General features: G+C 44.9%; 1 protein-coding gene across 5 annotated transcripts in view; it reads right to left on the minus strand.

Annotated features, from left to right (window-relative positions):
- The window catches only part of LOC308324283 (septin-9-like), a 188,070-nt gene that overhangs the window by 91,375 nt on the left and 78,074 nt on the right, over nt 1-18,621 (minus strand). For 3 of the 5 annotated variants that reach the window (XM_080776284.1, XM_080776287.1, XM_080776286.1), the window contains 2 exons: nt 12,316-12,537; nt 10,639-11,250 (listed from right to left, as the gene is read on the minus strand). In XM_080776284.1, the coding sequence (XP_080632410.1) occupies nt 10,639-11,250; nt 12,316-12,537 (834 nt within the window). Of the gene's footprint in view, nt 1-10,638; nt 11,251-12,271; nt 12,278-12,315; nt 12,538-18,621 lie in introns of those variants that run through there. The other 2 variants (XM_080776285.1, XM_080776288.1) reach the window with 2 other exon arrangements.

An 18,621-nucleotide genomic window follows, 5' to 3' on the forward strand; every position in this document is an offset into this window, starting at 1 on the left:
TAAGAGAGTGGAGGAGGTGGGAGGACAGTATACTGGTGTTGAAACTGATCTGTGATCTGATTTGATCGATGAGAGAGTGGAGGAGGTGGGAGGACAGTATACTGGTGTTGAAACTGATCTGATCTGTGATCTGATCTGAATGATGAGAGAGTGGAGGAGGTGGGAGGACAGTATACTGGTGTTGAAACTGATCTGTGATCTGATCTGATCGATGAGAGAGTGGAGGAGGTGGGAGGACAGTATACTGGTGTTGAAACTGATCTGTGATCTGATCTGAATGATGAGAGAGTGGAGGAGGTGGGAGGACAGTATACTGGTGTTGAAACTGATCTGTGATCTGATCTGATCGATAAGAGAGTGGAGGAGGTGGGAGGACAGTATACTGGTGTTGAAACTGATCTGTGCGCTCGTTAAAGTGTTCAGAACAAAAACAGGAAAACAAAAAGGGTCCGTCAACTATAGCAGTGGTTTTAAACCCTTTTTTTTGTATCAAGGCCCTTTATTTATTGGGCATTGGAGCCACGGAGCCTCCATTTGATGAGATTTAGCCTCTCAGACCCCAAACTAAAGAGAATATTTTGTTGTCGTTGGATATCGTGTCCCAATTCCATGCCGTGTTGATGTTGGTATACGATAGGAGAGATAACAGGAAAAAAATAACAATTATACTATACATTCTCTAATTGTGTAGTTTTCTTGTAAATTATAAGTAATGCAGATGTTGAACAATAATGTGAATCTCTCGAGAGCGTAACAATGAAACCAAATGGGCCCGTACGCGTCCATTTGGTTTCATTGTTACGCTCTCAAGAGTTAAAGATCTAGAAGGGTCCATTTGGTTACCAACTCTCCATCCTTTAGCAGGGGGACCACCTGGAACCCCCTCAAGGACCACTGAACTACATCATAGGCCAGGAGGGGTTGCCACTAAGGCCTCAGAGGCACTTGCAAGTACAGGTCATGTTCTACTTGCCCAAAGGTCATGTCCATGCAGTTTGTCCACTTGCCCAAGAAAAGCAAATCGGCCATTATAAAATGATAGGAGAAATGTTAACATTAAATGTAACACTTTTGTGTTTGTGCGATAAAAAAAACAAAAACATTTCTATGCCAAATATAAATATGACTGTCACTGTGGGTACGGTACACACTTAAGTGTAGCAGCACATTATAGGTAAACAACAGTGCTCTTATTTTACATTGAAGAAGACAGAGCGCTCTGGCCACGTTCAGGTGTTATTAGACATATCTGGTTTGCTCGGTGGCACAACCTGAAAGCAAACTCCACCTGCCCCAAAGCTTTATTTACCCGCCAGGGGCAGGTGGGCAACGCTAAAAGCTTTATTTACCCTCCAGGGGCAGGTGGGCAACCCTCAAAGCTTTATTTACCCTCCAGGGGCAGGTGGGCAACGCTAAAAGCTTTATTTACCCTCCAGGGGCAGGTGGGCAACCCTCAAAGCTTTATTTACCCTCCAGGGGCAGGTGGGCAACCCTCAAAGCTTTATTTACCCTCCAGGGGCAGGTGGGCAACGCTAAGTGTAGGATGGACAGCCAACGACATGTGCGCACACACACACACACACACACACACACACACACACACACACACGCACACGCCATTCGTGGTCAGTTTGCGCGCACGCGCGTGCGAAAACATACTGTATGACATCATATCCTGTGGCAGCAGCAGGACGACAGCACCATGTCATCATGCATTATATTTACAACATGGCTTTATATCCGTGTATACATCAGCCGCCCTGGCCCGGGCTGCAGCTTCTGAACACACGGTCACGGACTGCATGTACATGCACACACGCATGCATGCACGCACGTGTGCACACACACAGCCCATTTCGAGGAGAAATGGAACATGACAAGAAGTCATGCTGACCTTCAGGGCCAGGTCCTTTGAGTAATTGTCCAAACTCCCCTATTTAACACACAGTAAGTTTATGACTTCCCAGCAAACACACACACGCATGCATGCACACAGTCATTTTATGATTTCCCAGCAAACACATATGCATGCATGCATGCACACACGCCCACACACACACGCCCACACACACACACACACACACACACACACACACACACACACACACAACCAATCTACAAGCTCAACATGAGTTTGAAGATATTTGTCCTTTTTTTCTTGTATAGTGATTAAGTGTTAAATAGTTTGCCTCGAGCTGCTTTTCTGAAATAATGACTGCAATCAATCAAGAAATTAAGATTATCCTCTGGTTTTAATTATCAGCCCATCTCTCTCTTTCTCAACAACAATGACACTTCCTTTCCTAGCTGCCTAGCCAGCATCCTTCCACCCTAAAGGAACTAAAAGTGATGGGATTCCAGACAAAAGCTTACTTCTCTGAACCAGCAGTGTGATGCTCTGTGTGACCACACGGTGGAGCCGTTTAGAGCATAATCACACATAATCAACCTGACATCCCTATGTTTGGCCTGATGAGGATTGTAAACATTTAAAAATGTCCCTCCAAGAATTAAAAAAAAAAGTAATAATTGGAAATATACAAGAGGTGAGCTTGTAGATCGTCTATTTTTGCCATTTGTCGAGTAGCGAGAACCAGACCTAAAGATGGACATGCTTGTGGAATTTAAGACCCCCATTTGAAGAGATATACCAGGGTCCCCCCCATAAGAGAATATTTTTTACGGCCTTAGCAGTGATATTTCAACCATTTTAATGTCAAGGATCCCCTGGAACTCCCTCAAGGATCCTTGGGGGTCCCCGGACCCCACTTTGGGAACCACTGGTTTAAGCTACAGTCTGGGACTTATTTGAATGAATAACAACCAAACACATGATGAGACACACTCCAACCGCACGATGATAAGGACAGGACACTGCCTGCCATGTTATCTTTACTGAAGTTCACACACTGTTGCACCATTATCTCTCTGTCAGTAGAGAGAGAGAGAGAGAGAGAGACAGAGAGAGGAGAGGGAGAGAGACACAGAGAGAGGAGAGAGAGATAGAGACAGAGACCTTTAACGAAGCCATTATTTATTATTTTGTGTACACTCAAATATTCCCATTTCCTAAATACTTTTGCTCAATGCTACACAAGAGGTTCTCATGCCCCCTCATCTCAACAAACTGTTCTAGACAGGAAATCAGTTCATAGCATATCTAGAGGCAAACTCTATTCTGAGACGAGCTGCTGGAAGTCATTTTGCCATGAGTTCAGGGTCTACTGTCCCTGACAAAGACAAACGCATACAATTTACACATTGTATCTTTAAGCTGTGGTCACAGCACGTGGCTGTGACCGAAATGAAACTCTACGCCAAAAGACAGACAGACACACAGCTAGACAGACAGACAGACACACAGCTAGACAGACAAGACAGTTCAGCGTAAACGTGTTTTTTTTGGAGGCTTTCTATTTTTATGCAGAGCAGTTTATGGTCTCCAGATTTGGAAAGTCACACCTCCCCCCCACCCGCCTACACTTGGATAGAGTTCAACTAACCAGCGCAACACACACACACACACAGTCACACACACACACACACACACACAGTCACACACGGCTGTCTCCTTACAGCACAGACACATAACACACAATTGGAGTCCAATCCTGATGTAGGAGAGACCTCGTCCTCCTACAGAACGGTGCTTCCCTAACATCTCAGGTCGAGACCCAGAAGAGAGGTTTATAGACGTTTGCCCGGGCCACAAACTAGTGAAAATAGCAGATCTACAATCAATCTACGAGCTTGTAGATATTGGTTTTTTTTAGGGGCGCTTGCCCCTCCTATGTTAAGCTATAGCGTTAAATTAAATGCCCTCGACAATGAATGGAGAATTTACGTCATATGTAGACGAGCAAATGGGCTATTTTTGTCCTACACAAGGCCATTGACAACCCCTCACTTCACACGGGTGTGATCTTTAACTCCATACATTATACAATATAAAATGTACAGTAGGAAAATAATGTGATTTGTACATAAGCAGCGAGTGGTCCGTGAGCCACAGATGGCCGTTGGAAAACAGTGTCCTAGATCTACCGTAGAACACACACCGGTTATTGACGTTTTGACCAATGTTATTTTCTATTAAAAACCTTCTAATCGATTTAGAAATACTTGGGATTGTCAGTTTTCCATTTCGGAACATTTAACTGAGTCATAAGCACAAGATAGAATAGAATACCAGATGCATCAGTTGCTTGCTGTACAAACGAAAACACACGACAACCCTCAAACACACACACGCACGCACGCACACACAGGGCTCTCCAGTTAGATAAACAACAGGACGGCCAAAAAGCATGAGCAACTCCCAGGGGAACACACAACACACCACACACACACACGCGCACACACACACACACACACACACACACACACACACACACACACGAGTGCACAAATAAAATGCACTAAAGTATTACTTTACTTGTGAGGACATCCAACGTTTTGGGACGGCGGTGGTTTTATGACGGCAGTTCTACTTTTTGCTGCAACCACGGGACGTGAACTTGCAGATGAACTTGCAAGCTGGCCTGCCACGCAACTACAATACAAACTACAACTACAATACAAACTACAACTACAAGGTATAAAAACAACTACTGGCCTGCCACGCAACTACAACTACAATACAAACTACAACTACAAGGTATAAAAACAACTACTGGCCTGCCACGCAACTACAATACAAACTACAACTACAAGGAATAAAAACAACTACTGGCCTGCCACGCAACTACAATACAAACTACAACTACAAGGAATAAAAACAACTACTGGCCTGCCACGCAACTACAATACAAACTACAACTACAAGGAATAAAAACAACTACTGGCCTGCCACGCAACTACAATACAAACTACAACTACAAGGAATAAAAACAACTACTGGCCTGCCACGCAACTACAATACAAACTACAACTAAAAGGTATAAAAACAACTACTGGCCTGCCACGCAACTACAATACAAACTACAACTACAAGGAATAAAAACAACTACTGGCCTGCCACGCAACTACAATACAAACTACAACTACAAGGAATAAAAACAACTACTGGCCTGCCACGCAACTACAATACAAACTACAACTACAAGGAATAAAAACAACTACTGGCCTGCCACGCAACTACAATACAAACTACAACTACAAGGAATAAAAACAACTACTGGCCTGCCACGCAACTACAATACAAACTACAACTACAAGGAATAAAAACAACTACTGGCCTGCCACGCAACTACAATACAAACTACAACTACAAGGAATAAAAACAACTACTGGCCTGCCACGCAACTACAATACAAACTACAACTACAAGGAATAAAAACAACTACTGGCCTGCCACGCAACTACAATACAAACTACAACTACAATACAAACTACAACTACAATACAAACTACAACTACAATACAAACTACAACTACAAGGTATAAAAACAACTACTGGCCTGCCACGCAACTACAATACAAACTACAACTACAAGGTATAAAACCAACTACTGGCCTGCCACGCAACTACAATACAAACTACAACTACAAGGTATAAAAACAACTACTGGCCTGCCACGCAACTACAATACAAACTACAACTACAAGGTATAAAACCAACTACTGGCCTGCCACGCAACTACAATACAAACTACAACTAAAAGGTATAAAAACAACTACTGGCCTGCCATGCAACTACAATACAAACTACAACTACAAGCCAAGGTATAAGAACAACTACTGGCCTGCCACGCAACTACAATACAAACTACAAATACAATACAAACTACAACTACAAGGTATACAACCCCTAAACCTGTCCTGAATCTCTACTATACTGTCCCTGAGAAGCACACTTAGATAGTACACATGGATAGCGTTTTATGTAGACTTATAGACAGCACAATAAAGTATATGCATGGTTTCATTATATAGATATTCCACTGTTACGTTCTTAGCTTTTGTAAGATTCATTTGATTTATGTATGTGATGTATTGCCATGCTTCTTGTTAATGTAAATCGCTCTGGATTAAGAGCATCTGCTAAATGCCTAAATTGTAAACACACACACACACAGTCACACACACACACACACACACACACACACACACACACACACACACACACACACTTACTTCCCAAACATACCAGAGAGAGCCCTAGAGTCCAAGCCTCTTTTGAAGCCCTAATGAAAGAGGAAGTTTGCCACCCGCCCCCAACATGACACTGGATGACATCACCTGCAGTGTTGCATACCAGAACTCCTGGCCTGGTTTGGAAAACTGTATTTAGAGTCACATATTTTTAAAACTGTATTTAGAGGAAACGGCCCATATATAGTCACACCGACATGTTCCTATTGGGCATGGTATGTCAAAGGTCAACATAAAAAAAAAATGAATGAAAAATCTACAAGCTTGTAGATTGGCTATAGAGGAATTGCGTGCAATCATCATCAAATACGGAAGTTACGTGGGAACGCCTACTGACGCCTACTTTCTGGCCTCGACACATCCACACAGTAAAGTCCTATCTGAATGACAGCCCATACATCCACACAGTAAAGTCCTATCTGAATGACAGCCCATACATCCACACAGTAAAGTCCTATCTGAATGACAGTCCATACATCCACACAGTAAAGTCCTATCTGATTGACAGCCCATACATCCACACAGAAAAGTCCTATCTGATTGACAGCCCATACATCCAAACAGTAAAGTCCTATCTGATTGACAGCCCATACATCCACACAGAAAAGTCCTATCTGATTGACAGCCCATACATCCACACAGAAAAGTCCTATCTGATTGACAGCCCATACATCCACACAGAAAAGTCCTATCTGATTGACAGCCCATGAGCCCATACATCCACACAGAAAAGTCCTATCTGATTGACAGCCCATACATCCACACAGAAAAGTCCTATCTGATTGACAGCCCATACATCCAAACAGTAAAGTCCTATCTGATTGACAGCCCATACATCCACACAGAAAAGTCCTATCTGATTGACAGCCCATACATCCACACAGAAAAGTCCTATCTGATTGACAGCCCATACATCCACACAGAAAAGTCCTATCTGATTGACAGCCCATACATCCACACAGAAAAGTCCTATCTGATTGACAGCCCATACATCCACACAGAAAAGTCCTATCTGATTGACAGCCCATACATCCAAACAGTAAAGTCCTATCTGAATGACAGTCCATACATCCAAACAGTAAAGTCCTATCTGAATGACAGCCCATACATCCACACAGTAAAGTCCTATCTGAATGACAGCCCATACATCCACACAGTAAAGTCCTATCTGAATGACAGTCCATACATCCACACAGTAAAGTCCTATCTGATTGACAGTCCATACATCCACACAGTAAAGTCCTATCTGATTGACAGCCCATACATCCACACAGTAAAGTCCTATCTGATTGACAGTCCATACATCCACACAGTAAAGTCCTATCTGATTGACAGCCCATACATCCACACAGTAAAGTCCTATCTGATTGACAGCCCATACATCCAAACTGTAAAGTCCTATCTGATTGACAGCCCATACATCCACACAGTAAAGTCCTATCTGATTTACAGTCCATACATCCACACAGTAAAGTCCTATCTGAATGACAGTCCATACATCCACACAGTAAAGTCCTATCTGATTGACAGTCCATACATCCACACAGAAAAGTCCTATCTGATTGACAGTCCATACATCCAAACAGTAAAGTCCTATCTGATTGACAGCCCATACATCCACACAGAAAAGTCCTATCTGATTGACAGTCCATACATCCACACAGAAAAGTCCTATCTGATTGACAGTCCATACATCCAAACAGTAAAGTCCTATCTGATTGACAGCCCATACATCCACACAGAAAAGTCCTATCTGATTGACAGCCCATACATCCACACAGTAAAGTCCTATCTGATTGACAGCCCATACATCCACACAGAAAAGTCCTATCTGATTGCATTAATCAATGAACAACATTAAACTCACTTTGCCACTCACTTTATTCATATGCATACATACCCTCTATTTTTGTGTGTACAGTATTTGTTTGCTTATTAAAGCAGCACTATGTTACGTCCCTCTTCCACCCCGATTTGAACATGGTTTGGTTTCCTGCAGCAAAAGATGGAATTTTAACCATGGATGATAATCGGGGGATAAATTAGTCCCGCGTTGCCAGGCTGTTGCCTCTCGCAATTTCCAAATGAAAAAATAAAATGTAAAAAGCGTTTCTGGAAGTCACGCCTGGGTAAGAAGGCCCAGCGCTTTGGTACGCAGAGTTACAGAGGAAAACATCTGGCCGCAGCGGAGGAGGAGGAGGAGGCACTCAGTGTGAGCTTTGGCGTTCACGCTCGACCGTCCCACACATGTTTGGAACATCACGGCCAGTTGTTTGGTGGCGGGCGGGTTTTCAAAGCCACCTCACGGGCAGCTCAGGTGAAGGAGTGAAGGAGTACAGTACAGAGCAGCTCTTCAGGTGAAGGAGTACAGTACAGAGCAGCTCTTCAGGTGAAGGAGTACAGTACAGAGCAGCTCTTCAGGTGAAGGAGTACAGTACAGAGCAGCTCTTCAGGTGAAGGAGTACAGTACAGAGCAGCTCTTCAGGTAAAGGACTACAGTACAGAGCAGCTCTTCAGGTAAAGGACTACAGTACAGAGCAGCTCTTCAGGTGAAGGAGTACAGTACAGGCCTTGGTGTTTTGGTTTACCTCAGTGCTGCGATACAGTACAGTACACGACACCCGAGGGTAGTTTCTGAAGCAAGACGTCAAAATAGAACCCGACGGCAGACAACATATATTATTATTCGACCAATATGTTTTTTTTTTTTTTCTAAAATAGCAGATCTACAAGCTCACGTTTCACACAATGATACGTGTTATGGGTTTTTAGATCAGCCATTGTAGAAAAAGTTTTAATTAATAGGGCTTAAGTGGTCAAATAAGGTTAAGTTCAGTTTATTTGATTAAAGTTAATGTTTTGTTTTCAAATTATTGTATTTACTATTTAATGTTAATTTGTGATTTTATATGCACCGTGTCTTTTTTAGATTTGAATTTGAATGTTCTCAAATGGTAGCGTTAATCAAATCCAAGTTTTTACACAATAATTGGTAAAATAAAAATCCTCAATGGTAATCTAAGACTACAAAATTGGACTCAAATCTAAGTATCCAGCATCTGTCGGGCTCTGCTGAAAACATCCCAGTCTCGTCAACATGACACCACACACACACACACACACACACACACACACAGTCCAATGCACCGATATGTGGGTCAACAGGATCAGTGAGTTCATTACTACTGTCCATTGACACACAGGTTGGCTCTGATTGAATCACACAACAAACGTATGCTACCACTCAACACACTGCCGACAGCCAGGGCGATATCACAGTAAAGTCACTATCCGTTTGCTTATTTGATTGAAGAGTGATCTGGTCTCATCATGTGTGCTTTTGGGTCCAGTAGCTGCTTCCAGTTATCTGTCCACAACAACGTCCCGACTGTATGTGACGGCTGGCCTGGGACCAGTCAGTCCTGTTGGACTCATCATCGTCCCCGAAGTCCCTGACCTACATTCACAGATCTCTAGTCAGGTCTGATGAGCTCACAAGGAGGGAACACTAACGGCCACTACATGTCCTGATAGAGACTTAGAGAGCAACGCTGTGAGGTCAGTGGGGTCAGTCATCGAGGTGGGAAATGCGTTAAAAAGGAAGCTACGTGCACTACTACAGCAGCAGCTGAATGGTTACCACATGGGCTGAAGGAATACATACCAGCACTCACGGTATCCGTTAGGATTCTCGTTTTATTTCAGTTTCCCCCCCAGCAGGTATAACAACAGACAGATGGACGTTTCGGCCGGGTGGCCTTCTTCAACTTTAATCTAAGCATCGGCCACATGGGCTCCAATGCCTGACAAGAGCTAGTATGATTCGATTCCAATTAGCATGTCACACCCAGAGTAATCTAGTAAGAGAGTGGTGACACGCTTTGATCTCGCCGCAAAGCGGGTACCTATTGGGCGATAGTTCCAAACATTGCTCCTATATGGCTGGAACTATCCCATTGAGATAGAATGAGCACTTCCGCATTCCATTGTTACAATGAGAGTCAACGGGAGTGTCATTACTCTCTTACTAGATTGCTCTGGTCACACTCAAGCTCTCTCCCCATTTCCTCTCTCTCTACACTGATTATCAAATAAAGGCAGAAAAGCCCCCCAAAATAACTCTGTTTTAACATAGCAGATATAACTGATACGTACACTGTACCAGATATGTCCAACTAGTCACTCACTTTGACCATCGTACCATGTTTAACTGTTACCTTCTGCATGACGACATCTGAATAGAACTGAATCATCACCACACTGAATTAGGGGAAAACTCCTAGGACCATATCGAGGGTCTACCTCTACTACATTCACAGCCCGCATCATCAGAATTGTCTTGCATAATAAATATATTATAGTGAAATGATCACACACACACACACACACACACACACACAAACGCACAAGAAAAGCAGTGGCATTTCATTTCACCCACGAAGCCTCCCTTAAAAGGCGTATTGGTTTGTAGGATCAGGTACTCACGGTCAGTGGTCCTGGCAGCGGGGGTGGTCTCCGTGACGACGGGGGGAGAGTCCATCCTGTCCAGGTCGGGCAGAGGCCCGCTGGGGGCCGGCGGGGGCGGGGCCGCGGCGTGGCCGTTATTCTCCACCGCCCTACCCGTCTGTGGCGGCGGCGTCGTCCCATCCGGCTGCCTGAAGAGGGGCATGTCCGGCCTCCTGGCGGGACCCCCCTCCACGGGGCTGACGCTGGGGGAGGAGGAGGTGTGCTGCTCGCCCCCTGCTCCCAGTCCTCTCCGCTGGGAGGGCTCCGGGATCCTGGAGGAGGAGGAGGTGGTGGTGGAGGAGGAGGCTGTGGAGGAGGAGGAGGAGCTGAGCTGGGAGTCCGTCCTCCGGGGAGGCGCGGGGGGCTCGTGGTGAGAGCGCTGAGACGCCCTGCTCGCGGAGGAGGAGGAGGACGGGGGTCCGTCGTGAGCCGCGGCAGCACCCCCGCCGCCCCCGCGGCCCACCTCGGGACGCTTGAGGCCGAAGCGGGCGATGCCGGCGCTCGGGGAGTTGTCGATCTGCTTGGAGGAGACCTCGATGGACATCTCTGTGCGCCGAGACGAGGACAGGTCCACGTTGCGACCTCCTCCTGCTTAGGGAGAAAACAATACCGATAATCTAAATAATTGTACAATGGGCAAAACAGAAGTATAGTGGTCAGGAGGTGCCATGCACATCCTAAAGATCTCAACGGGTGCTCGAACAAAAGAGACATGCGTAAAGAGAAGGAGGAAGTCTGCACACCGTTTGGAATGCTCCCAAAATAATGAGTTACCAAATAGCGGGCCTTCGTCAGGTACTGTATACTCATATATATATCGCCCCAATTTAGGACTGACCGTTGCAACCTTACAGTTAACGGTTACTATTTCAGGGTTCAAATGAGCAAAAGTAGCAGATCTACAGGCTCAAAGTGTGTTGCTTCGTGCCGCGCTTGTGGATCTGCAACAGTTGATGCTTTTATGCGACTCTGTTGTATACTATTACTGTATGATGGAGATGAGATGATGAGTTACTGCCTGACAGAGACGATGGAATCATTGTGAATAACTCTATGTGATGTAATGGGTCCCAGGGACTCAGGGGTGGTCTGAGTCACCGCCGTCGTCATGTACCAAGTACAGTATTGCATCCCAGGACCCCCGGAGGGGGACATCCCTCCACCATGGCCCGTAGCACTTGCCCTAGCCTAACCCTTTAGATAGCACTTTATGTAGACTCAGATAGTAGACTTAGGTTAGCGTTGTTATTTTAGACAGACTTATAGCTCGTTACGTAGACAACACTAGAATTGAATTTCATGTAGTCATGGCACTTTATAGTACACATGTATATTGTATAATATAATAGTATGTATAGTTGACATAGATACTCCACACTGTTACGTTCTTAGTTTATATACATGATTCATGATAACTACTTTTGATATATGTGATGTATGCCATGCTTTTTGTTTTTGCTTAAATGTAAGTCGCTCTGGATCAAGAGCGTCTGCTAAATGCCTAAATTGTAAATTGACATGATTGTGTCCTTTCTCAATGTAGTGAGTTTAAGGATGCAGGCTCATTTCCATCACCGATATAAACCGTATAATAAAAAGGCCTATACCGTACCGGACAGTTCCATAAAGCGTATAATAAAAGGGCCTATACCGTACCGGACAGTTCCATGCGCCTCATGCTGCTCTTGGGGGAGCGAGGGTTGGAGGAGGCGTCCGACATGGGGGAGGTCCTGGAGGAGAAGTAGTCGGAGGAGTTGAAGCTCCTCTGGGAGGTGACGGAGGAGGCCGAGGAGCGCAGCGGGTTGGTGTTCCTCCGGGACAGCGGAGACGGGTGCGAGGCCGAGTCCGACTCCTCCACCTCGAACGACCGCTTCAGCGCTGGAAGGAACGCAGGAAGGGAGGAAAGAGAGAAGAGGGTCAGGTCGGGACCACAAATAAATAAACACATTGGACCACTCCGTCACACACGTCATGAGGCACATTGAATGTGCATTAAACAGTTCCACTATGAAAAGGGGTGACCGCGTGTTCGAAATAATAATAATAATAATAATGAATTGCATTTTTATAGCGCTTTTCCAAGTGCTCAAAGCGCTTCACAATGGTTCATTCATTCATACATTGGGAGGTGAAGCGGCGAACAGTCGACGCCAGCGTCCTCACTTCCCACATTCACACACCAATGGTGGCGAGCTCACACCGACCGACTCACTGAAATAATAGTTGCACGGCAGATCTAACGAAATGAAGCGCCCTTGCGTACTGTCTGCCGCCAGTACCAACATTAACTAGCTCTGGTGTCACATACTTCAAATGTTTATCTACATCCTATAAGTAGACTTACAAATAAAACAATAAAACTAGTGTTGACTAAGCATTACAAGTGGCTCTTATTGTGAAGAGGAAGTATGTTTTGGTTGTAACCAGGCTCCCATGACAAGTTGTTATATGTCGGATGCCGTTCAAAGTGCTAGTCTAACCAAGTAAACAAGAATCCACGTGGATTAAACACAAGCTTTTAGTTCATATATATATATATATACACGATTTGAAAAACCATGCATCTGTGACTGAAACAATGTACACACTTTGGAAGTGCATTAAAAATGGAAACTTCTGTCTCATGCTGGCTAAAGTAACATTGTGGTATAGTAGAAACGTCCGCCCGCAGTGTGTTTTGGGCTGAGAACTAGCCCAAAACAAGAGATATGCACCCCTGAATATGAAGTCACTTTGAGTCCAGAATTGAAGTGACTCAGTAAGATTTGGGTTTTAGTTTTTTTTTCCTCAACACTCGACACCCACAGATCACTCTCCCATCCTGATCGGGGGTGCTGCGGTGCATGGGACGGTCAGAGAGTTCAGATCACTCTCCCATCCTGACCGGGGGTGCTGCGGTGCATGGGACGGTCAGAGAGTTCAGATCACTCTCCCATCCTGATCGGGGGTGCTGCGGTGCATGGGACGGTCAGAGAGTTCAGATCACTCTCCCATCCTGACCGGGGGTGCTGCGGTGCATGGGACGGTCTCCCATCCTGACCGGGGGTGCTGCGGTGCATGGGACGGTCTCCCATCCTGATCGGGGTGCTGCGGTGCATGGGACGGTCAGAGAGTTCATATTCCTCGGGGTGTAACATCACCGAGGACCTCACCTGGGCAGTGAGTGCAGACAGAGCGGCTGGTGAAGAAAGCACAATGACAGACGCCTCTACTCTCTCAGGAAGCTGAAGGAAGCTGGCATGGGTCCCACATTCCTAAATAAGCCTTCTGCAGAGAGAGCATCCTGATGGCTGCTTCGCTGCCTGGTACGGCAGCTGCACCGACCTCAACCACACAAGGCCATGCAGAGGGCTGTGTGTGACCGCCCACCCCTCCCCACCCCTCCCCTCCCCTCCCCTCCCCCATCCAAGCCCTGTATGACGAACGCTGTGTCAGCGAAGCTCGAGGAATCATGAAGCAATCAAGCCCGATCCCAACCACAGACAGACCGCTTGAGATGCTAGACTGCATGGAAGACGGCTACGCAGTGTCGCAGTCTCAAAGCTAGTACTGGACATGAACTGGTAAAGAAGCGTCTTTCGCCGAACAATCAGATACTGCACACAGTGTGCTTGAACTGATAAGAACCAGAGCGAACAAGGGCAAAGGAAAACGCTAGCAGACGCTTTAAATAGCAGTTGTAAACTCATGGTGCAACCACTCCAAGGAACAGCCATGTCCGTGTTCACCCACCTATGTGTTGGTCCGCCTATGTGTCTGCCTATGTGACGTTAATGAGCACCAGTATGACTATTAGTACCAGTAGGGGCGCTGTTGTGCCAGAAACAGAGAGAGAGATAGTGCTGCACGTGCTGCACTGTTGCCTGCTAATGAGAGAGAAAGGAGGGGGGGGGTGATTTTTTTAAATATAGGTTTAAACTGAGTTAAACTGATTTTGATGTTAAGACATTTTCCACCCTCTCAAGGACCCCCAGGGTCCTTGTTGGACCCCACTTTGAGAACAACTGCATTATTTTATATTTACTGGATGAGCCAAAAAAGTAATTGTGAACACCTGGTATAGTAAATTTTGTTCAACACCTGGAAAATAACAGCATGTTTTCTCTAACAAGTTAGCTGGCGGTCAAATAAAATACCACAAAATAGATGCTTAAAGTTGCAAAGCAGCTGCCAACAATTACACAAGCAAAAGGTATTAGCCTATACTGTAGACTGTATGAGCGTCAGGAAATACAGGATAAAAATGGCATACAGTTGTTTTGAATCAACAAATATACGTTAAATACAAAATACAAGCCGAATCAGTGGTTCTCAATGTCGGGAGATGCTGTCTGAAACTAGCATGAATGGTATCCAAGTCGCTCACATCAGACTGATATTTGTGAGCTGAGCATGTTATGTAGTTTGGCTATTTTCAAAAAGGCCAAAGGTTTTCTCATTTAAAAATAAATTAATAAACACCTCAATCTTTTACTTGTACATAAAGCTATGGTCCATAGCTCTAATGCGTTGCACGCATTAGAGCTATGGACCAGAGCTAACTTGTACAGTACTTGAGTAAAATGTACTTTACACCACATGATTACCATTCATTAGGCTATTAATTTCGGTATGATGGTCATTCATTATCATTATTTGATAAATGATAAATGAATAAACATTTTTTTTCTTTTTGATAAATTGACAATATTATAGTGATTTGACTCCACGCACCCACCTGTGAGCCAGTGTGGAGGCAGCATTAGCTGTAGCCCTGCCATCCACATGAGAAGCGTCAAGTCACAGCACACAGACGCAAAGTCAACCACCCCCCCACTGCCCCACGATGCAGCTGCACCGGGGGGCCGCCTAGCATTCACCACCCCAGCCCCAGGCTGTTCTTGTCTGTTATCCTTATCCACAGCATCATCCTTACCCTTCTTCACGCGTTTCACAATGGACAACATGTCTCTCATTGAATGAATTCTCTGCCAAAAACAAAACAAAACAAACAAACAAACACTCCTGCTGCGGTGTGAGTAAACTGGCTGTTGTTCGTTTGGGAGTTAAAGGGACGCCAAACTATTCAATAATGTCAACAAGAACAGTCATGGAGTGTCGTCGACGTGCACACTCGATTAACTATCAAACAAACAAACAAACAATTACTACTACTACTCGGACACGTTGAGTTCCCCTGCTGCAAACTCTCCGAGTTCATTCCACTGTAGGTGTAGTGTAGGGCAAGTGGTATACAAACTCTAAAAGTGCCCGTATTGTTCTATTCAACAAGCCTACACGCCGTCTATCATCCTCCTCCTACACACACGACAGTGACGACACTTTCTTCCAGGTATTAAAACCTCGCGTCGTCGCAGAAAAGAAAGCCAGCTGGTTTCTATTCGCTGCTCAGCGCGCAGATCCGGTCCAGAAGCCCCGCACCCTACCTACTGTGTCCGCCGGTTGTTTTACACGCACGGCGCGTGACACCATTTCCGTATCCGCTCCAGAGCCAAAACCGGATCTGAAACGTGCAGAACGACTCGATGTGTTATCAATCAACCACACAGAGCTATACTTTCTATTGGTCACGTGATGCCAGGCTGCCAGCTGCATACAATTACACAAAATTATGAGGTAATTATAATAATATTAATCTGACTTTAAAGTTACTGATCATCTACAGCTGTAATATGAGTTCCCGGAAGTTTTTATTTTTTTATTTCTTTTATTTTATTGCGACTAGGGGGGGGGGGGGGGGGGGAGTAGAAAAACTACTACAGCTGTGGCTTTTGAATATTTTTTTGTACCCCAGAGGCAAAATAGCTGTAATGTATCACTCATCACTTATTTATTACTAATGCCAAATTAAATGCAGCCAAAATGCCACTATTTCCACACATTCACCATTTATTCAAAAATAGCAACAAAAAAAACAGTAGGGTCTTTATTTTAAATACATAGTGTGGCCACAACATTTCAGTATTAAATTCCAGTTTTGATGTCAGCATGTTCCATTTGAAACGCCACAATGGCAAATATTTCTTCCCATTCGATTACAGTAGGCCTAGTTGTGCAAATAATTTTGGGTGTTTAACACGTTTTACAGATCAGCAGGTTCACACACAGTTTGCCAATGTTTTATCACTTATCATTAAACATAACATATAATAGGCCTAAAATAATAAAAAATAAAAACATTCTCATGGGTGTTCTCATTCTCACAGTCACACCTGTGGGGCAGTCGTGTTGAAGTTAATAGCACAGAGGTTATTGCCAATTTACTGATGGCGTTGCCATGCATGTAATCTGTATTTTTACCTGCTCTACTGTCTTTTGCGACTGAACTTCCCTTGCGGGATCAGTGAAGGTCTTAAACACAGCTCTGTATTATCCAGACATCTCACTCTTGGAGCCAGATGCCAGAGGGGGCGATTCATTTACAATTTACAATTTAGGCATTTAGCAGACGCTCTTAATCCAGAGAGATTTACAGTAAGCAACACATGGCAATACATCAAATACATAGAAATGGTCAACTAGGATCAAAAGTAAACTAAGAACCTAACATCTGTCTAACAGTAGAATATCTGTACAATGACACTGTAAGTATACACTGGGGCGCTGCCAGGTCGTTCATTCCCAGTTCACCGCTCTGATCCCTGAAGCAATATTCTCCAGGGCTTGCTCCAAGTGTGCCCTCCCCTCTAGACCAGAAAGCACGCTGGCTGGGCCAGGTTACACACACACTGTCTGCCCCTCTCGACCAGAAAGCACGCTGGCTGGGCCAGGTTACATACACACTGCCTGGCGCCTGCCCCTCTAGACCAGAAAGCACGCTGGCTGGGCCAGGTTACACACTGCCTGCCCCTCTAGACCAGAAAGCACGCTGGCTGGGCCAGGTTACATACTGCCTGCCCCTCTAGACCAGAAAGCATGCTGGCTGGGCCAGGTTACATACACACTGCCTGGCGCCTGCCCCTCTAGACCAGAAAGCACGCTGGCTGGGCCAGGTTACACACTGCCTGCCCCTCTAGACCAGAAAGCACGCTGGCTGGGCCAGGTTACATACTGCCTGCCCCTCTAGACCAGAAAGCATGCTGGCTGGGCCAGGTTACATACACACTGCCTGGCGCCTGCCCCTCTAGACCAGAAAGCACGCTGGCTGGGCCAGGTTACATACTGCCTGCCCCTCTAGACCTTAGAGTATATATACAATAGAGAAGACACCCAGAGAAAATCCTGAAGCGCAATGGACATAGTGGCCGAAGAAGGTATTGCAGTTTGGTAAGGTTTTGCCCTCAAACACATGAACGCGCACTAGGCTCCGCCCACTCCAGCAAGTTTCAGCCAGCTCTCTGAGCTCTGCCCCAGAGCGGAGCGCTGAGAGACAGACCGCATTAAAACCAGGAAATGCCGCATCAGGACTTTTGCTCATTACTTATTATTCTGTGTATATAAAATATAGATAATTTGTCTAATCTCTAGTTACATCAATATTGTTCTTGTAAAATAGTTGGTTTGTGACCAAGTATTAAGATTATAAAGATCGCTTATGTCATTTTGACTTCCCATTCACTTACCATAGGCTTCTGCTGTAGAACTCCCGAGTCCGAATTCTTTTTTTTTTTTTTTAAATAGCAGCTGTACATGAAATGTTAATGTTGATTTAGCATCAACATGATTATTTACCGATATAAATACATGGTTTGATAACCTACAAGTAGGCGAAACTCATTTTCTGCCAGGCGTATGTCTCTCCATTTACCCCGTCTTCAAGCCTCCATCCCTGGGCAGAGGTTGAATGATTGACTGGTGGTCGTGGAGCTCTGTGCAGTGCCGTCTAAAATCAATGGTTAAATTATTCCATAACACTGAAAATGATCAATTTTCCAATTAAAATCAAATTATGGTCAAGTGTGTAAATTACATTTATTCTGTTTGGACAAAGTGCAGTTAAGAAAAGGTGGAGATCAAGGAAGA

Source organism: Protomyctophum bolini (genome assembly GCF_963924005.1).
Source record: "Protomyctophum bolini genome assembly, chromosome: 11".
Lineage (NCBI taxonomy): Eukaryota > Metazoa > Chordata > Actinopteri > Myctophiformes > Myctophidae > Protomyctophum > Protomyctophum bolini.